Consider the following 23364-nt stretch of genomic DNA (forward strand, 5'->3'; position numbering starts at 1 on the left):
ATGTCATGTGAACCCTTAAAACAAAATTTCGGTAACAAGTACTCGACAATCGAGTGCCGGATAAGGATCAATAATTTTATTTAATTATTATGAGATATCCATACAACCACGCATTCAATATTACATAATTGGAATTGATGGTAGTACAGTGCTTCGACAGTTAATGCTTGTGATGGCTATTTTAAGATTAATTATCTAAGAATACACAATATAAACAGCATGCATGTATATATTGATATTTTTTTTTTATTTTATCACATAATCATGAGATCTGGTAAATATGACAGATCTGACATCGTCAGGGGTCAAACTGTCAATTTTGTGATTAAATCTTTAGGTTTGTTCTACTAAGCATATCTCCAACAAGTTTGTGTTTGTTATACGCAATTATTGGTACAGTATTAGATATTTTAACGCAATCGTCAGGATCGTAACCAAACTTCACTAATTGTCAGACTTTCGTTGTAAGTTTCTTAATTTTCCGTATATCCTGGTTAAATTTAGTTATTTTCTTTTTCCTTCGTTTTAATTTGCTGTTACAGTAATACTATCATCTAATTCGACGATATCATAACCCTGACCCAATTATTTCACTTTGCAATTAGTAAGATTGTTTATTTTAGATTTATAATAGATATAGGGGTCCTTTATAGCTTGACATTCGGTGTGAGCCAAGGATCCGTGTGTAAGACCGTACATTGATCTATAACGGTTTATAAGTTATGACTGGGATGGAAAGGTGTCTCATTGGCACTCATACCACATCTTTTTATATATCTATATATAGGGAAAAAAATTCTGAGAAAAATTTCTGTCCACCCCTAACAAAAAATCACACAAATTGTGGCATTGGGCAGATTTTTACACAGAATTAAAACCTCATTTGATTATGTGTTTGTGTAAAATTTTGTTCAGATTTTTATTTGCAAACATTAGCTTGACAAACTATTTATTCAGTACCTTTTTATTATTCTCAGACGAACCCTTCAGTTTATCTGTAAAAACAAAGTCAACAGTCAACGGTATCGATACTTTCTGTAAACGTCTATTGAAATTTATCTTTGGCATTTCTGGCGACAAAATAACTCTTTGATGTTGATGTAATATGTTCAATACTTTGCCTTTTTGACCCTGAAATACATTTTAAAGAACCAAAGTATTATTTCTGTATTATAGCTGTAACTCTCAGTATGTATTCTGAGGATTGATTTAAGTTGAAGCAATATGGCAAGTCAGAACCTAAAATGATCATAACAAGTTAATAAATAATCTAAATACGCTCAAAGTGTAAGAATATATAAGGGTTATGATAACGTCGAAATAGATGACAATATTACTGATGCTTTATCAATTGACCAAAGTGAATTTTTACAACAAAAGTAATCAAAAAAAAGTAAAATCACAAAAATACTGAACTAAGAGGAAAATCAAAACGGGAAATCCAGAATCACATGGCAAAATCAAATAACAAAACGCATCAAAAACGAATAGACAAGAACTGTCATATTCCTGACTTGGTACAGGCATTTTCAAATGTAGAAAATGGTGGATTAAACCTGATTCTATAGCGCTAACCCTCTCTCTTTAATAACAGTCTCATCAAATTCCGTTATATATACATGATGTTTTAAATAAACATTCACAATTAATAAAATAGTCAAAATATGGGTACATCAGTCATCATCGCACAACAACTTTAAAATGGACAATTTAACAGAACACAAAAAATCTATCTACGAACACATGGATTGACTTGAGTGTCTGACGTCATAATTTTTTTGTATACGTCACATACATTTGTCGTTCAATGTGCATACACACAGGGAATCAAAAGTATGTAAGAACAAATTACAGAAATAGATCGAGATTTAAACTAGTCCAAAAGTTATAGGTAGAATTTTAGAATTTATGAGAATCCAAAATAGTTTTAATTCCACTACGCGATTGAATGATTTTGACGTTTGTGGTTCAACGTATAAACAGAAGTTATTCATAATAGAAATATATCATAATGACATATAATAGACCAAAATAATACTGACGGGATCTTTTAAAGTACAGAGTCACGTAATAAGAACAAAAGAAATACAAAGAGTCGTATATACAAAACAAACCACCAAAAAAATGAAAGCCAATACACACACATTGACGAGATGTATAAGTACCAAGCCACGTCAAACGGATATCACATAAAACCATTCAACAGTAAAAGTAATATTAATAATAGAACTAAGACAAATTAAAGAACAGTAAAATATGTTGTTAAGATGATAAACAACATCAGTACGCAGAATCTATACATCAAGACCAAAGGACAAAGAAAATGATCCGTTAGTTTTAATAACTATAAGTATGTATAGCCCATATATACGTAAAATAAAGAAAGGTATCTTGCAACACGAATATTCGGTAAATTGTATCCAATGCTGCACCAATATTTGTTTATATCAATCATAAAAGATTTAGGGATATGTTTAGTAGATCAAAGTTAAAGTCTTGAGCACAAAATTTACAATTGGAATAATAAAATTCCTGTACCAAGTCAGGAATATGACAATTGTTATCAATTAGTTTGATATGTTTGAACTTTTTGAATTTTCCTTGGAGTTCAGTATTTATATGATTTTTACGTCTTGCCTTGACCATGTTGACAAAAATAATTTTAACAACCTAAAAGGAAATTATTGGTTAACCTAAGAGAAACAAATACAGAATCAGCAGCCAACAGGTCGAGATATTTTAAGAAAATAACTTCTTATATCGTCTATATATAGCGGCAATAAGTGAAATTAGGCATTAAGCTTAAATCCTAGGCATTAGGCTAACGCCTCGGCATTAAGTTATTTCCTGAAATTTTCAGGCATTAAGCTTATTTCCTGAAATTTGATGATGATTATTCATCCTAAGGCCGAACATAATTTTAGGCAATAAGTAAAGTCTGGAATTTATGCATATTAGGTGATTTATTCTTGATATAAAGTTGTATCTAATATTACATGTGATATTATGTGTAAATATAAATACATTTGATAGATCTTCAAGTTTAGCATATTTAGTAAATTTATTTAGTAAATATACATTTAATTTTATCTATTTACAACTAAATTGTTCAATTCTTTTTTACTTATGTTTTGTTTCATGGGGTTTACATGTACAATTATCATATCAAAAGTATTAATAACCTTTAATTGAAAACTACATGAAATAATTATTTTCTGATAATTAACTTTTGTTTTTAAATTAAAGTTGTTGGTCAAAGTTGATACAATATTTCAAATTTTTCATTAGGATATGCTTAATGCTAGCACACATTTTACAGGATTTAAGCTTAAATCCTAGGATTTAAGACTAATGCCTAACATCATTTAGGCATTATACTTACTGCCAAGGCGTTAGCCTATTGCCTGGGATTTAAGCTTAATGCCTAATTTCACTTATTCCCGCTAATATATATAAGTAATCAAATAACACTTATGAACACGCTCCAACAATAAACTTATTCTGCAGTGTTAAGTCAGTAAATAAAAACATCATATATATCAGGTTTGATATTGTGTACGCTACAAGCGGGTTTCGTCTATAATAGACTAATAAGAGACACTCGAAAGAAAAAGTTGAACTGCCGAACATTTTTTGTCATTTCTTGTAAGTTTATTTTCGATGTCCCTTTGAAATAGTTCACCTCTTTAACGCACCAGGTTAATGACTATTTAAAACATACTTCCCCTTAAACCATTCTATATCAATATGATATATAGCATCTTATGATATTTTATATTATTTCAGGGAAACGCCATGTTGGTAGGCAACGTGTGTCCTGCTCTGCTTTATATCGTTAATTTAATGCAACTGATTGATAATGCAACACTAATTGACAACCAAAAACCTGGAGTTTGGGACTTTTTGACGATGACGGATGTATCGATCATCGATGCAAATATATCATCATTACTTCCACATATATCATCATTTCTTCCCAATATGACGATTCACAACATGTATACATATGAAGAAGGCCTTATTAGAATATGTAAAACGATATTTTCCAATATCATAAGTAGAGCGGTTTATATCAGTATACTAGGAACAGGTTTAGCTACCATTTTTATTGGAAATATGCTTGTTATTATTCTGCCTGTCCTAAACAAATTCTTTCGCATACCTGTTTTTATAACAGTACGTTCATTTTCATTCATTTCTTTGTTTCGAGCTTTGACTTTTTATTTTGAAAGTTTTGCATATTGTCCTAATATTATTTATATGAATGTTCTTCAGTTAAAACTTAATTTGTGTATGATAGCCAAATTTACTGCATATATTGAAAATGTAACATGTCTTCATTTATGCGTGTTGGCATGTCAACGCATTTTTATGACATCGTTTCCCCTGAAAGCACAAGTGTACCATACAAAAAAGAATATCCGTGTTGTTTTAGTATGTCTATATTGTGTTTGTGTTTTATTAGAGATTATGTTAAGTATTTTTGGCATCCGAACATGTGAGTTTCATGCTTCAAGTGCAACAATGCACATTTATGTTATACAATATATTGATTTAATATTTTTGAACTTTCTAGTATTTGTTCTTCTGATCACTGCAATGGTCGCATCAGTAATTCGACTTTTTGTATCTAATCAGCTTCCACAAACTGCAGGGCAGAAAACACAATCTCGGATCGCCTCTATCATTATTCTTATTTATACAGTACTATATTGTCCAATTTCGATTACAGCGACAGCTTTAGAGATTCAATGTGCAGATAGTGAGTACATATTGATAATAAATGTTTTGAAAACGCTTCTTCAAGTTATAGTATATTCTCTTAGTCCATTCATTTTTTGTTTAAGAATGAAAGTTGCAAGAAGGACTTTGACGATGACGTTTTGTAAATCTCGATGCATCAGTAAACGGTCCTAATAACGCTAATCTGCTGATGTGAGATGAAAAATACTAACACATGTGTGTGTGTGTGTGTGTGTGTGTTTGTATATAAGTGTGTGTGTGTATGTACGGCTACAGTGAGCAATTCAAATATTCAAAACGTTCTGGACGAGCACTAATGTCAAATTAAATATTCTGATGTGTTGTTATTTGAACTCTTGAAAATATGAAATTTTGGAGATAAACACATTCTATATAATTCATTTATTGATTGACGTTGTTTATCGACATTTTAACTGTCTTAGATTTACCATGACAACAAGTTTTTTTTAGTTTGTAGTAGCTAATGTACCTGGAACAACTTAGTTCAAGGACCATCGACAGGAAAACTGTTAGTTTTATCCACTAACAAATCAGATTCAGGCCTAGTTTGCCAACCAGCATCAGTGTAAACTGTAAATAAATTATTTAAACGATTAATCTGAGAAAAAAAAATTATAATCATACTTATATTACACGCTTTGTTTTTATAAGCAATTTGAATTAGAATTTTCTTCATGGGTCTTTATTCACTGTTTAAAGTATTTTTCTGCAGATAATTTAGTAAATGTATTCAGAGACTCAATTATAGCCAAATAAAATCAGTATAGTTATTTGCATACTTTTAGTATCTTGTTAAAACAAATCGAAGCTACAAATAAATGGTAGACTGATAATTAAGGGAAACAATTTAGTTGAAATATTTCCGCTTAGATTGTGAAATGGAAAACATCTAAGTGTTTGGTATTAAAGTATTGAGTTTTCAGACACAATAATTTTCCTTTTGGGAGAGTGGTGCGCGTGTACGATTATTCTATGTGTATCATCCTTCTTACATTAATCAAGATTACCTGTATCGAAATATCACACATGCCATTTATTTCATTCTCCTGCCGTAAACGATGAACTTCGGAACATGTGTCGCAGAAGATACACCAGTTTGTATTCTTCTTGTACACTATTTATCAATACAGGTAAAGGTAATGTTGGATATACATAAATCTTGAAGAATTAAAACTAATACAGTTATGAATCTATGTATTAAATTATGTAGTTAATCTGAATATTTCTTTTAACTAAAAAATTAAATCATAATTTTATGCCTGGTGTATACTAATTCTTGTAATTACAAACTGCTTCCCTGTAAATGTCTTGTTGGAGATTGTAAATTTTTGTCGTATTATCTTCAAATAAAATAACACATGTATATATAGATCATGCTGTTGATTATTATTGTATGTATCGTTTTTCGTATTTGTCCATACGCAGCGGTGTATCATGGTGTTAGAAGTAATTTTATTAAGATAAAAATGATTTTTTAGCGTGAATCGGAATAGATTGAAGTTTCAAAGCAATAAATAAAATATCAAAATGAATTCCTTGGGTAAATTCTTATGGTCTAATTATTGTATCTTGTATGAACCAAGCCGAACATTGCATCAAATCGTACAAACCTAACCAAAACTGCATTCTATACACAAAAACTTGTTTTGTTTACATAAGTCTGATAAGGTGGATAACATAATTATACACTAAAAAAATGGATATCATTACAAACCAAACATTCCGTTAATTATGCCAGATACGATTAAGTCAATCGTTACCTTATATGACGTTGTAAAAAATTTATTCCATCAAATAAAACATGAAAAACCTTGGTGTCATTCGAAAAAAAACATGTATTCTTCTTTAAACATGTTAAACAAGTTTTAAAATGATAACATTAGAGAGAGAAGTTAAATTACAACATGTTCGTTGATTTATTCATTCGTATCTATATTTAACTAATTTTATGTTATAAGGTGTCAGACCACCAATTATAAATCCCTATCTGTTCAACCAAATTTTGCAATTTTCACAGCTTTCTAAAAATTTTACCTTAAGTTTAACTTCATAGAAACCAGGTATATCCTGAATTGTACATGTTTCAGCTTTCTACATGCCAATTTTCAGCATACCTTTAAAGCCTTCTAACAAAATAACTGACCTTTAAATAGAAGTACTCCAAAACAAAAACCTGGTTTTCTGGAAATCTAAAATTAGCATACTATGGAGCGCATTAATCCTCAATTTTTAATGCAAACTCATAGACAAGTAAATTTTGGCTCAAAATGATCTAGATATATTTATCTTTCACCAAAAGTTTCATTTCTGCAAATTTGTTTGTTAGTTTAAGTAAACAAGGACATCAAAAGCACTATTTTGTGTCAGAGTAGGTCTACTTTTACATACGTTCTAAATTGGACGGAGTAATTGGTGGTCTGACACCTATAATGTGGAATAAAATATTTATAACAATATATTAAGATTGTATAACATAACCTCTAATAATATGTGGCGAATGAGATATATCTCTGATATACAGTAATACCTGTTGTGTTTATCATATTTATTTGTTTAACATTTTACAAAAAACGATTTCGGTATTACATTCCGACAAATGAACGAGGAAACATCTAGTCACATTAATGAATCTTGATGACTTCAGTCGAAAAACCATGATTCCCAACTGGTACTAAACCTTCTGTTATTTTATTGATACGGATTGTGTATAAAAACAATGCAATGGCTTTGTGCTTCATTCGAATGCATCATTGCAACACAACCTGACAGTGTACCGTTCTCGAACAAACTTAAGCATAGAAACAATTGTTCATTCTCAAAATATTCTTTTTCATTAATTAACTTGTATTTTGCTAGGTTATGTGAATGCAAAATTAGTTTATGAATACATTCCTAAGATTATAAATACCTAAAGAGGCTTGAAATAAAATCATTTAATTACTATTCAACTTTACTCTGATTCCGTTCACGGATTTGGCTATACTTTTTGGAGCTTTTGGATTATTGCTCTTCATCTTTTATATAAGCTTTGCATTTTACACATTTTAGCCATGATCATCACTGAAGAGACGTGTATTGTATACGCATCTGGTTCAGAAAATTGCTACCATTAATGTTATTGTTATGACCACTCCCTATATAATAATTTTTTGTTGATAATAAGTGTATATCGCCGGAAGCGTACTTAAGCCATTAATTTTTGTTATTTTTAAGAATGGTTGAAGATGATTATTTCAACATGAAAAGTGGAATTTCAATGTCTATTGCTGTTATTTCATTAAATGACAGATTAAAATTCTTAGATTAAAGTTGAAAATGCCAAGATTTAAGTTCATAATTCCAAGACGTACCATGCTTACGTTATAAATTCCAAGACAAAAGTTGTTGATTTGAAGACACAAATGGTGACCCTAAACGTTTCTTCACATGCAACGAACAGTTAGTCAAGTTACCTTGTCTATTACATTATCCTTTATTTCACTTTTCACCAGTATTTCCAAAAAAGAATGATTGGTTTGAACTTAATTACATTCCTCAAAGATAAAGAAAACACGAAAGACATGGTCAAACTCGAACAAAAAGATTAAAAATAAAATGAAAAATAAAACACTGCACATGTAATATCACCAACACGATGCATGTAAGATCAAAATGGTGTGTGGTATCTACATGTTTTGCAAATGTCTGTTGCATGTTTTTCGCCTCAATCATCTACAGCTTTTAAATATGTTTGAAATTTTACAGAATTTGAAATATATCATATACAGGATAGTATGCTGATAATCTGTATACATTTAAGTTAAATTACAAAAATAAAGGTATAGATCAGTTCCAATGATTCATATTTGATTCTTACTTAGCTTGTCACAATTTTATAAAATTTCCTGGTTCCCGGAAATTTGATAGTACAATAACAGTTACTTCTCATCTCAAAAACACGTCAAATGAGTTTTATTAAAATTTTATATACTTCTTTGTTATTCAAACGAAACTTTCAACAAGGCTACTTCAGTAACCCAAAGTCCCCAAGCCTACATTTGATATTTAAACTACCCAAATATTCCCACTATTGACAAAGATACAGCTGTACATAGGAATTATTTTGTTTCAAATATGTACAAAAAAAAAATTCCGACCTGGCCTGAATTAGTGGTTTTATAGCTATCAACTCATGCATAACTTCAGTAATGATTTTGCCATCACGGATGTTAAACAGCGCTTCAAGCACAATACATTCATTACGTTTTGTTTTCATTGTTTTAAGCATGTTGAATAAATTCCCTTTCACAAAAACGGTTAACAAAACCAGTTTTATGCAAGTTTAAATAACACCGACCAAAGAGCAGATAACAGCCTAATGTCACCAATTGGTCTTCATCACATAAATAAACTCTCGTAATCGAATGATAGCTTCAGCTGGCTCCTGAACAAAAATATTTTTTAGTTCAGTAAAATTTAACGTCACACAAAACTCCAAAACTTATCAATGAACAATAAATTAAAAGCAATTCAAGACCGACAAAGGTCGTCAGCTCCTGACTCTGGGCAGGCGCAAACACGATGTAGAGTTAAACGTGTTTTGTAAGATCTCAAACTTCTCCTTTACCTCTAGCCAATGTATTTTTTTGTTACCTCAAAGCGTGAAATATCCATTTGTAAATATGTTACAGATATGAGTGGGAAGTTTCAATTTTTTGCTATGCATGTTCCAAGAGATGAATTTGTATGTGTAAAGTAATTTGTCAAACAAGGAAAACACATGTATATTATTTACTGATCTATTATAAGGTACTATGATATATAGTTTACATGATATCTTACAGTTTCTTTTAGTGCCAAATGGTACCAGACTCTGTATATTTTATACACCATTGCGTACTATGTCTTACAGTCACGATTTATGTTACTAGGTGCTATAGACAGTATAACAGTACTTTCATTTGTGTGTTGAATGCTTCCCTACTTTCATGCTATTGATAGAGTAGATGAACTATTGAGACAACTCAGTCTATAAATAGTTATAAAAAGATGCGGTATGAGACAACTCACCTTCCATCTATGCAAGTAAACCAGTATATCTAGGTCAAAGAACGGTTTTCAACCCGAAACCTTGACTCACACCGATTAGCAAGTTATAAAGGGTCCCACATTTACTAGTGTAAAACCATTTAACGAGAACACCAACGGTCTAATCTATATCAAAACCGAGAAACGAGAAGCACTTATGTTATGAATAGTTCTACAAACGATAACTACTGAACATCAGATTTCTGACTTTGGACAGGTACAAACAATTGCAGCGGTACCTTAACCATTATCTGAAATAGCATAAACCTCAAAAGATATCAGGGTCCGGTTGTTTAAAAGGCTGCATACAGTTATCCACTGGATACCTTTTGTCCACTTGACAAATGCATTTGTTCAAAAATTGTCCAGTTGATAAAATAGCTTAACCACGGACATAATTTGTCCAGTGTCTGAGGGTTCGGATAGGTTCTTATCAAGAGGCTAAGTATTGATGCCCATTTGTTGTATGAACAATAACATGAATAAGATGCGAGTTGTTTTTCATATCGTATAAATTTTCCAACTGCGATTTGGAAAGTTCAATAGAAATAGTCAGAAATACTGGTTCGTTCGCTTTATAATTATTAGAAATGTATAAATTAAAGAACAATTCCAGATTATAAAAAAATATCACTATGAAAAATACACTGGGATATTTTTGTTTGATCTTTATTACTGTTAAAGTTACAAAATTAGAATTTTAAAATTTAAACATGGTGTTTTAATTCTTATGTACTATGAACTAAAATGTAGGAAGTTTTTATACAGTTTTGTAATCATTTTGCCTGTAGTTGCCTTTAATGTTAACTTGGCACACCGTACTTGATAGAAATGCAGAAGTGAAAGAAAACACTTTTCTTAAAAGCGTTAATGGAAATGAAAAGCCTAGTTATACATTCCAGGGCGACGAATTCGGCATCTATAAAACAAAATACATGTTTCCGAAGGTAAAGTGTACTAAAATTTAATGTTAACATCAATATCCATCTGTCAATTAATTTTTTTTTATTCAAAATGTGATTCTGCTAAAAAGAAACCACAACTCCGCGGTGAAAATATGGCCGTACATTGACCTTTATTGGTTTACTTTTATAAATTGTTATTTGGATTGAGAGTTGTCTCATTGCCACTCACACCACATCTTCCTATATCTTTAAACAAAGTTTTGCAGTGTTTACGCTACAAAAGACATGTTCATGATTTGACATGATAAACGACTGTGTCACAGGGTTCGTAATATTGAAATTAAGTAGAAAAGAGGAACTGTTGTAGTATACACAACTCTTCAAATAACTTCATTTACATTCCCAAATTTCTTTGAAGTTTGTCACATGCAGATCCTTTTGATTTTTGGTCAAAACTCTACGGTGTGCTAAAATGTCAAGTTTAATCAATGAATATTAAATAAGGAAATGTCCTGTCTCAAATATGTTTAGTTTTCATTCTAAAAAATCTAACTATTACAATGTATCTAGCATGAAGACCGGAAATCATCTCCAGTCAGCAGTTCGTTTAAATGATTTCGATGATTCAATGAAAACTACGAGTAGATCAGAGAAGAAAACTATGAAAAAGAGCATGAAAAATATTATTAAGAGTGATCTGGTTATGGGAGTTGTCCTCTGGATAACAGTTTGTAGTGATTAAATAGACAACACAATTAAACCACTGAATAGCAATCCACTGCATAAACATTTATCAAGTCTTTTGAACAACCAGGGACAGATGATGTAATAGATTGAAACGACATGAGTTTAATCGATAAGACAAATCAGGGTAACAAATAAATACTAAGGAAAACTCGTGATTCAAAAGGAGCAAGGCTTGGTGCTTCGACAATAGTAGCATCTCCTGCTATGCATACACCACCTATCAAGCAGATTCACACCCAGTCACAATGTCGCATACGTGAATAATACAAAATCGGTAACAGATTTCTGACCAGACGTTCTTAGCTAGTATCTAAATTCAAATCTTCTTATTTCTATATATATGATATATTGTTACACATAAAACACATGATACATGTTTTCATAAACATTAAATCGACTTTTTATTTAAGCAACAGGAATTCTGACACGATTCTTTTCATGTGTGTGGTGGGTAAAGGTGTGTAAACTCTAAAAGTAAGTCAGATCTTTGTGTGTCCATAGTATTGTATCATATATCCTTTGTTCTTGTTATATATAGTAACTCACAAAAACCAATCGTATGTACTGATGTATTGTTTAATACAAATAGCAAATTACATATCACATATCACGTATATATACACATATTTTTGGCAAAACAATATCCCCCTTTCAACCCTCTACTGACAAAATCGTACGGGTCTAAAGTATAAGTGTTGTCAGCCATTTTAAAGGCAATAAGTACCTCTTCCTCTGGTGGCATTGCCCACGTGGAAAATCTCTTAATTTGGCCAGCCGGCAGTAGTTCATTTTTGAATTTGTGATAGACCAGGGAACCCCCTCTTATCCTTTCCTGACTAACTCATACGAGTCTAGGGCATAAGTGCTATGATCCATTTTAGAGGCAATACCAACCTCTAACTCTGGTACAATGGTCGATGTGGAGAATTTCTTAGATTGGCCAGCCGGCAATAGTTCAGTTCGAATTCGTTGTATACCGTTATACCATATCCCCCCTTTTAACCCTCTACTGACAAACTCGTACGGGTCTAGGGTATAAGTGCTATGAACCATTTTAAAGGCAATAAGTTCCTCTTCCTCTGGTAGCATTGCCCACGGGAATAATCTCTCCGTTTGGCCAGCCGGCAATAGTTAATTTTCGAATTTGTGATAGACCAGGGTACCCCCCTTATCCTTTCCTGACTTACTCTTACGGGTCTAGGACATAAGTGCTGTGAGCCATTTTAGAGGCAATACCAACCTCTACCTCTGGTATAATGGTCGATGTAGAGAATCTCTTAGTTTGGCAAGCCGGCAGTAGTTCAGTTCGAATTCGTTGTATACCATATCCCCCCTTTTAACCCTCTACTGACAAACTTGTACGGGTCTAGGGTATAAGTGCTATTGGCATTTTTAAAGGCAATAAGTACCCCTTCCTCTGGTATCATTGCCCACGTGGAGAATCTCTTTGTTTGGTCAGCCGGCAATAGTTCATTTTCAAATTCTTTTTTCACCAGGGTACCCCCCCCCTCCTCTTATCCTTTGCTGACTAACACGTACGGGTCTAGGGCATAAGTTCTATGGGCCATTTTAGAGGCAATACCAACCTCTAACTCTGGTGCAATGGTCGATGTGGAGAATTTCTTAGATTGGCCAGCCGGCAATAGTTCAGTTCGAATTCGTTGTATACCGGGATACCATATCCCCCCTTTTAACCCTCTACTGACAAACTCGTACGGGTCTAGGGTATAAGTGCTATGGGCCATTTAAAAGGCAATAAGTACCCCTTCCTCTGGTATCATTGCCCACGTGGAGAATCTCTTCGTTTGGTCAGCCGGAAATAGTTCATTTTCGAATTTGTGATATACCAGGGTATCCCCTTATCCTTTCCTGACTAACTCGTACGGGTCTAGGGCATACTTGCTATGGGCCATTTTAAAGGCAATAATATGGAATGGTCTTGTTTAGATAAAGGACTCTGGTTGATCTCCATTATTTTGAAGAATTATATCATTGAAATAATAGTGATTGACAGTTTCCATTTTTTTTTTCTGTTTTTATATTCCTTCAATTAACGAATTTGTTCTGATCTTTTTAAATGGATGATACTATAGTATGTATTGTATATTTTAGTCTTAGGATTGGACTTTACATTTGTATTTGTAGACAACGAACAGAATATGGAATGCCCATACTACAATTAATTCCCTTTAATTCCTCTATATCTAATCATTTTTTTTATAATTATTATAGTTTACATTGATATAATGATAACAAAATTTTAATGAATCGTTATTGTTTTGTTTTTTTGGGGTGTACTGAAGCAATTAAACTTTTCATTTACTTTCATTTTAATAGTATTGTTCAGGATTCAAACAAGGCAGCACGAAATAATTTATCATAATACAATTAATTCAATAACAAACATTAAACAATATTTTTTTTAAATTTTATCTAATGATAGTTTAATATTGTATTAGTATTTTTAGTATTAAGTTTATGCCATATTTGTTGTTTTTATTACGTTTTAGGACGATGTAACCTTTATGACTATCCTAAGCCACCTAATTGTATATCCTAACTTTAGGACCAACTTTAGCACGTATCGTATTTTAGGAGACTTTCGTTAACCCGACCTAGGACTAAGACGTGTCCTAAGACCATCCTAAGACATGTCTTAGTTCTATGACAGCTTCGTTGACACTGTATAAGCTTTATATATATTTATATTTATACAACTCGTCTAAACATCAACCCAACAATGTTAGATCTGTAAATTTGCTTTCGCAAATTTTTGGTTCTTCACTAGCCGGGAGTCGAACCCATGCTACTGTGATATCGTGACACCAAATCGCCTGCACTGCAGCCGTCCCGCTAGACCACACGACCACCTGGGCTCACTAAAAAAGAGCTTCGGTGGGCATGTGTTACCTTTCCACGTCAGTTTTAATCTAGCGGCGTACTACAGTACATGATATATAAGGCATTAAGATGTTATTGTTACAGGTCAGCTAAATTATCTATAGTAAAGGATCTTACAAATTAATGTAAGATACAGTCACAGATAATTATTATATTCATAAGTACGTCTGAGTCAGTGACAACCATACAACAGATGTATCCATCGGATCGCCATCAATGATGGTGATACATGGCTGTGTACATAATATATATACAACTCGTCTAAACCTCAACCCAACAATTTTATCTGTAAATTTGCTTTCGCAAATTGTTTGGTTCTTCCCTCGCCGGGATTCGAACCCATGCTACTGTGATATCGTGACACCAAATCGCCTGCACTGCAGCCGTCCCGCTAGACCACACGACCACCTGGGCTCTCTAAAAGAGAGCTTTTGGTGGGCTTGTGTTACCTTTCCACGTCAGTTTTAATCTAGCAGCGTACTACAGTACATGATATATAAGGATATATATTTATATTTATATATATAGATGCTTTATAATGTTATAGCCATATTGCTGATAGTGACGTTTAACACCAACAGCAAATCAATCAGATCTTTGATAATGCTTCATTTCTAATAATGAAAATTACAAAAAAATATCTTAGCTACATTTTGTAGCTTTGCAATTAAATTCAAACCGCTGAAAAAACACCCTTACTCATAATGACGATATAGCGAAGCTAAATAACGTTTTGAGAAATTTCTTATCTTCATTGCTCAATATCATAAATCAGTTAACCAGGAAATTTGTATAAAATATAATATGATAAGCTATATATTATATGATATGAAATTGTTGTTACATGTACAGTATTTAGCAATGTTAATAATCAAATTTAACTGCAGTTTTTCTTTAAATTCATTCTTTTAAGTTGACTGTTATTTTCTACTGTAGTCTTTCTTTTAATTCATTGACTAACGCGTCTTTTAAATTGTCTGTCTTTTCCTTATTTTGGTTGTTACTATCGTCACCATCGTCAAATCGTACACGACTGTTCTCCTTATTTTCTTCTGATACCGTTCGTTTTCGAAGTGGTTTGCTGTATAAATCCTCTATACGAAAATCAGTTGAAAATTGTTTATCCTGCTTTAACGCATGATGATGTCCAATACCGGAGTTGTTTTCTTTGGATAATGTACCGTTTAACATATTTATATTCTCCTTGCCTGTATAAAATGTGAAATCTTTGTTGACATTTTGCCACCGTGGTACGCCGTCACTGATTGATCTTTGTAAACAGAAATGATAGTTCTTATCAAACAGCGTTGTAATATTATTATCTCTGTGGATTCGTTCGTTTTCATTGTTGTTCATCTTCTGGTATTTCTTTCTGTCTAAGTATGATTCTTCGGTCAAAATACTATTAATCTGTAAAATAAACATAATTGTTATACAATGAATAAGTGGATTAACCTTCATATATAATGTTCAAAACAATTATCATGCCTTGTTTTTTTGTAATTTTTATTTCTAATTGTTTACTAAATACGGAGTGTTTCTCCAGGTGACTAAAAAAAAACCTAAAAGTCGTAAATTCTTTATTTACCTCTTTTATTATATTTTAGCGTATTAACTTCCTTATAATAATGTCTTTCCACAGAAATTTTTGAGAAAATATCAAAATCCAGAGACCGTAATCAATCCGTGTATTATACTCTTTCACGCATGCTCATTCGACGTATAGCCAGCGAAATTCAAGTCAAAGTAAAAAGAAATTATAGAGAATATGACAGTAAGGCCTATGCGGATATTGTATTGTATTGTAAGTGCATCATTTTGTTCTTTAAACGACATTCACCCTTTTTACTCAGGGGTAAAACTGTCAAAAAATGAAATGAGCGTTGAACGAGTCAAAGTGATCCTCCACCCTTTTATATGTAAACACAGCCACTCGACGTCACCATTCCTCACTCTTTTTACTGTGTCTACACTTTGTTTTAACACGTATCCACTGATCGAGATTGATTATGGTGGATATTGGACATCTTTCATAAAAACGACACCCAGATAGCGTCCAGAAAATCAAGAGTGATTTTTCTTTGGTAATAACAAAAGGGTACGGATGAGAGTCCTACATTAATTTATTTCTTTAATGATTTTTCTCTATTCTTTATTTATTTTCTCTATTCTTTATTTATTTCCCCCCATTATTATCTATATTGTTTATTTCGGCACCTCTTTTTTTCTATTCTATATATATTTCCCAATTTTAAAATCATCTATTCTGCACGAAAACTCCTTATTCTGTATTTTTTAAACCCAATCCAGACCCGCATTTATGTAAATGGTTTGCTATTTGAAGATTGTGGTATTCATGGTTGTTCTTTCATCGCATTAACTTAAACATAGGCAAAAAAAGAACAGATAATAAAAGAAAAAAACTTATCAAGAATAGAGAAATTTATCGAAAAAAAGCAACAAAATTACGAACCCCACCACTTATTTTTAGCTTTCTATATTTTACATGTTAAGTTATACTGTTTAACAGACCTACCGATGATTTACTCGTTACAATAGTTTTTAGTGTTGAGGATTTCCTTTTACTTTCCTGGCTAAGTGACTCGTTTAATATTTTGGTCATACTTCTTCTTTGGGATCTTCGCTCAAATGCATTTTTCACCTATGGAAAACAATTACATAGCAAATGAGTTCTAACAGTGTATTTTGTATATAGACATTACATAATTTGTTGACAAAGTCGGATTTGATTTTTTTACAGGTCTTGTGCCCACTAGAAATGACGAGATCAACATGGAACATTTGTTATTAAGAAGCATGCTTTATAAAATGGCAACCAAATATGTAAGAAACTACTGATACTTACATCTGTGTTTAACAAACAGTGGAAAATGAAAAAGAATACACCCTGAAATGACAAATTAATATATTATTGATTGATAGCATACATTTGTAGTCTTTGGTTTTTATAAAAAAAAAATATGTCGTTCCTTCGAGATATGACGACTATATGATAAATTCTAGATATCACATAGCAGATAAAAACAAATTTCAAATTGGATTTATTGAATTATCAGTTGAGGGAATGAAACGGAAATAATATAATAGAACTTGCAACACGAAAGGAGTTCACGGAAGCAAACTTTGCGTAAATTAGTAAAAAAAATAAAGGACTTTAAAAAAAAGTACTGTAAAAGAATCCTTACTTCTTTTCTTTTGGATATCCATTCAGACAATTTTTATCATATAAGGTTAATTTCCCATAATGAAAACATAATAATTCTTTTCTTTATTGTGTGTGTTATTTTTTTTTTTTTTTGGTGTTCATCTTTTACCCAAATTTACTGAGGACCCAAATTGCACCTATTCAACAAAAAAGCTGAGCAATTCTTAAAAGCTTTGTTTTTTTAGACTAAACAATTTGAATTTTGATTATTTTACACTATACACGTCTTACGAAATAGGTGAATATATTTAAATATCCACTAAACGTTCACAGTTTATATCAGCAGTCAACGGAAAAGAAAAATGTTCGAAAACGCCGCCATGCAACCTTCTCAAAAAGTCATCGGCTGTTAAAAATGAACAAAAAAAATATTGCAAGCATCCTTTTGAAAAAATGAAAAGTGACGATGTAGTAATGTCAAATTGTTCTAAATATTTAAAACATAAAATAAAACATCTGTTATATGGTTTTTAATGATGTGAATTGTGCATGATGCAATTTGGGTACTCCTCATTGCGGAAACAAGGATAGATGGCTCGGAGGTCGATAAAAACTCTTTTTTCTATGTCTCAAAAGGGACTTAATATCAAAATTGTGTACCTTTATAGTAAAGAAGGATACGGCTACAAAATAAACACAGAGTGGAAAATGTTGTCGTTATCATAACAAAACGAAGATGAAAAAACTGTCAAATTAGGCGCATTTTGGGTACCGTCACGTTACATCTGAAGTACATTCTAAGATAATCCTAGTCAAATCTGGATATCATAATTTCTACTAGTAGATATTGAAATTGAAATTTGCACTAGGTGGATTTTGGAATCTACTTAATTTAAATTGTAACATTTATTTGATCAACTTCGAAAATTATTGAAAAAAATGGCTTATGAACTGTTGTAAAAAGAAGAAATTGTTGAAATCGTACCTGCAAAGAATTGAACGTTGTGAAAAGATAGGTAAAAACCACTGTCTCTCTATCATTCACACTTAAAAATCCCAACGTCCAGGTGACTCCAAGCAATGGTAAAAGTATGGCAGCTGCCTTTAGTCCTGCCCTAAAATTATAAAGTCAATAAGAAAGAATTAAAGCAAGCCAAACAGACGAAACACGATTTATACAGTGGTGTTTTCTAACGCTAGTGGAAAATATTTCATGTTTAATTTGTCTTTTCTCTTCGCTTCTTGTCCCATGTTGTTGTACATCATTTAATGTATTCGAGTATGCGTATAGATCCTTGCATTTCTTATTTTCTCAGGTTTCCGCGTTCCTAATGAAGATTGATCTTGAAAAGAGCTTCGAACGCACCTAATTTATGAAGCGTTATTTTTATTTCACATTTAGTATATCGATTATCTATATGACAAAGTTTAAAATCAACTTTGTTTTACAAATAAATAAAATATACGGTTATGTACACTGTATATATGGTATAGGTATAGTTTGTATGACGCAAACACTAATACTCTTTGGGTGTTTGCCCCCGATATAGACTTGCCTTATTTTGGAGTTTGAATGCTTCTGATGAGTGACAATCCAGAAAGCGGTCTTGAATGCACGCGATATTATAAAGCCTAAAGCTTTATGGTCATAACCTAGAATTATTTACAACTTCTTGCGATTATTCCTTTTTCAAATCCCGTAGAAGAAACATTGTCAGTTATACCGCTGTAGTACATATAAAATAGACAATGGATGTTTACAAATAGGTTTTTTTTAACCCTGTCTTTTACTTACTTAACAGCTGATCTCTCCTCAGAGTTGGCTCTGCTCAACATTGATTTCATCATGATACGGAGAACTATTATCAAGATGATGGAATTTACCTACAAAAATATGTACAGATTTAAAATTTAAAGTTATTGTTTTATATAACACGATGTTTTCTGTAAAGGAATAACCGGTAACCTTTCTTTTTCTAATTTCAGCAAATGTTTTTATTTGTATAAACTATGATCACAAATGACGTCATATTCTCTAAAACCATCAGAGCAGCGGTTTGTAAAACAAATTCAGTAATACTCTTCTGTTGTATAAACATTGATCATCATATTTGAATTGTCATGTAATTTCCAGCAGAAAAAAAATATATCATTTCTTAAATCAGTCAGTCAAAATTAAGAAATTAGATTGTTTTGGAAAACAGTTCTACGTTAAGAGTTCCTTCGTGCTTGTCCTTGTCCTTGGAAAGCCTATTTTAGTAAGATTGAAGTCATACGTTGAAAATAAATTTGAAGATACTAAAGTCGCAATCATACAAACATCAATCCACGAAATATGTCGTTTTTTTTAATTGCTCAATATCTTTTCGGTTTTTTTTTAACTTTAGATTTAATCTATAACATTGGAAGTCTTTCAATCTTAATAAACTTTACAAAAAATGCTTTCCTTTATATTTGTAAATCGTATAAATTTTCCTGGACGTAAATTGTCCTGTAATGTTATACTGATGAACTACTAATTATAATAACGATAAAAGAATAGAAATTTATAATTTAAAACTCTTTTTTGTATTTGTAAGTGTTGGGGTTCCAATCATCACGAATGACCTTCAACCTTATTTTTTTCTCTTTTCTGATTAAAGCATATATAGCAAAGATATAAAAAGAAATTAGAAACGTTATTATATGAAAACTATCGTTAATATATCATTCAAGATGATGATCGTTCTGTTTATTGCTTTCTACCAAACCATTCTGTTTTGATATTTACCAATATTACTATTCCTACTACAGGTACAAATGTCCATAATAGTACGTTATGGGATACCCAACACCTGAAATTAAAAAAATGTTTTGTAATAATGATAATCATTATTTTTATCAGTTTTCTTGAGTCAGTGAACAGTCGGAATATTCAGAAGATGAAACACTTAGATATAGTTCATGATAGTTACTATCATATAAACACAATAATGAACACACTTGAAATTAAATGGTCAACAATCAATCTATCAATCTTTGAAGCAAAGTGTATTTTATATTTAAACACTTCTACAAATTCATCACAGGAAACACGAGACTAAAGTGATACAAGACAAAATACCACAAATTGTTTAATCAATGTAATCGATTTGCAACGAAAACAAAACTGTTACTCAACTGAAGAGTAACACGAGCCTCTTTAATCAAAATTAAGGGTGAACGCAAGTGATCAGGAAAAAGCATAATAAAGTAAAAACACTAGCTTCCTGAAATATTGTATTATACTTTGTAATGTGTTTTCTAACGATGTTAATATAAGTTACGTAGGTATTAACACAAATGCTACTTATAAAGGAGAGTTGAAAGATCACAGAGGAATATTTAAACTTATAAGTCGAAAATAAACTTCGTCATAGCTTAAAAAAGAAATAAACAAACAGACAAATATCAGCATACAAAGCACAACAACTAAATACTGAGCAACACGAACAACAAACGTTGGAGTGATTTTTTTTGTGATCCAGATCACGTTCCACATGTTGCACCCGTTGTGTTGCTAATGTAAATACACACAAGTAGATACGCCTAATTCGATAAGTCATTTTTGGAGAAAAAAAAGAAGCTGGGTTGTAGTGATGGTCGTAAATCGAACGAAGAAATGCATGATTTCAATTTCAACGCTTGAAACTTTTCCTTTGATAGCATCCTTGTGAGCAACAACCCTCATCTATCAAATAAATCGTGATTTAACATGCAATCCCTGAGTATCATTACAACTAGTAGATATTATATTCTTCGCATGCAGGCGTAGCTAAAATCTGGTTTCATATAAATGGAAGTTAGGAAGCTGAAAGCTTTTTTTTCTGTTTTCAATGGAACCTCATTGTCAATATCAAGACGTGAGTCAGGATATAAATCAGATGTAACTGTATCTGTCTGTTGTATCCTTATATCAATGTTTTGATGTTCTCAACAAGCAATGTATGTAACATTTACCTATTTGTTCCTCCGTATTCGTCGTGTAATGTGCCGACAGATATTCCTACTACTAGAAGAGGGAGCCCTGTAAAAACAATTGTTATTGCCAATATTATAAATGTTACTCAAAAAGAGAACGTAGTCAAAGCACCTTATGTATTCATTTACAAGTATGTTGATTCTTTGCTTTTTGGGGGGATATTTGACGTGAAATTGAATCCAGAAGAAAGACTTCAGACGCCTCTCTTTTTAAAGTGTCTTTTTCAGTTTCAAAAAGTTTATGTCATATCATGTATCATATATAAATCAATTTCTTATAAATCCATACGTTTGATTTTATGTAACATAAATGTGATCTCCTGTTAATGTTCATCCTCACCTTTTTTCCTCAGCTGTGTTAAGCAAATGCAAATGATATACTTATGCAGATATATAGACATTTGTAACATGAAATCTAATTTGAATAACAGCCTTTGTCAAAACAGTACTTAACACATCGCAATATCTTAAAAAAATCATTAAGATATTATGCTAATATATGAAATAAAAAAACTCATCATAGATACCAGGATTACATTTTGTTATTACGCCAGACATGAGTTTCTTCTACTAACGACTCATCAGTGACACTCGAATCCCCCGTCCCCCAACAAAAAAGGCCAAATGTAGTACGAAATCATTGATAGTACTAGTGTTACCTACCCCATCCAAACAACATATATTTCTTGAAGTTAGCTCTCCTACGGAAGACTTTAACAAGCATCACATACAAATGAAATCCTTCTATTAACATCCAACAAAACATTGAATTTAAGGAATAATGCAACAATGCAGCCATAGCTGTACAGACATACTGAAAAAGAAAACTATTTGATATGATGAACATGCAAAATCTTTTGATATTGGATAATGGAAGTAATGTGCATTATCACTATTTTGTGCATTTTTCCTTTGATCTTTTTTTGTGATATTTTTTATATCATGCTTCTCGCTTGAGATGGAAAAATTATCGCTAGAAACTAAGGAGGCCACGTGGCGTTGCTTACGAAATTGACATTGAAATTGACAACGTCGTCATAGGTAAAATAACGATAAACAGATTTCAGCTCAACCGAGAAAATCAATCTCGTTGAGATAATCAACGATACTCTATAAATATAGCACGTTTATGGTATAAAATTCAACAACATTATTAATAAAAAAAATTGCCTATGTGTATTGGTATTTGTTTATATTTTATATATTCAGAATATGTATTATATCACCAGGGGCGTAGCTGCCGTTAAGCACTTGAGGCATGTTCCTACACATAATTTTTCACCTCTTTTTTTTATCAGTAAAAAAATGATGAACGCCAGTGAAGTTGTCAAAACTCTTTGATTATCGAATGTCATGTGCACACTAGTTTCTCGTTTATTGGATAGAAATGAATGTTATTATGATTTTACCTTATATAGAATCTATAAACTAGAACTTTAGTTGGTTTAGATCATTTCACTTTTATCAACATATTCTTGAATGAACATCAACTTAGACACATGAGTGTTTTGACCTTAATTTGTTGTTAGTTTTCAACTAGCTTTCCACTTTGCCTTCACACGACTTGACAATGTTGATTGTCCGTTTGACTGTGCAGGATGTATTAATATATACGCAGTCACGTCAGGTGAGGATGGGGACATTAAATCCGATGCCTAGTTGTAGGGAGAATGCAACTCTTTGGACAGTTCGCAGTTGGTCTACTGAAAGGCAAAATGTCCGCTCCTATCCAATAATCCCTCATTTTCCAATGCATGGCATTTTCAAATTTTCAGACCTTCGTCCAGGACGACACCTTTAACAGGACCTAGCTCC

At 31.9% G+C, this 23364-nt stretch overlaps 1 protein-coding gene across 1 annotated transcript in view; it reads right to left on the reverse strand.

The window, feature by feature from the left end:
- Positions 1–15311: 15311 nt before the first annotated feature.
- LOC134700233 (uncharacterized) overlaps positions 15312–23364 on the reverse strand; it is a 43139-nt gene continuing 35086 nt past the window's right edge. The window contains exons 27-34 of the mRNA XM_063561593.1: positions 22213–22363; positions 21529–21595; positions 20321–20384; positions 19346–19434; positions 18536–18665; positions 17251–17292; positions 16921–17046; positions 15312–15794 (exon numbers count right to left, since the gene is read on the reverse strand). Of these exons, the coding sequence (XP_063417663.1) occupies positions 15312–15794; positions 16921–17046; positions 17251–17292; positions 18536–18665; positions 19346–19434; positions 20321–20384; positions 21529–21595; positions 22213–22363 (1152 nt within the window). The remainder of the gene's footprint in view (positions 15795–16920; positions 17047–17250; positions 17293–18535; positions 18666–19345; positions 19435–20320; positions 20385–21528; positions 21596–22212; positions 22364–23364) is intronic.

The sequence above is a fragment of the Mytilus trossulus genome, unplaced genomic scaffold (assembly GCF_036588685.1).
Source record: "Mytilus trossulus isolate FHL-02 unplaced genomic scaffold, PNRI_Mtr1.1.1.hap1 h1tg000128l__unscaffolded, whole genome shotgun sequence".
In the NCBI taxonomy this organism is placed as follows: domain Eukaryota; kingdom Metazoa; phylum Mollusca; class Bivalvia; order Mytilida; family Mytilidae; genus Mytilus; species Mytilus trossulus.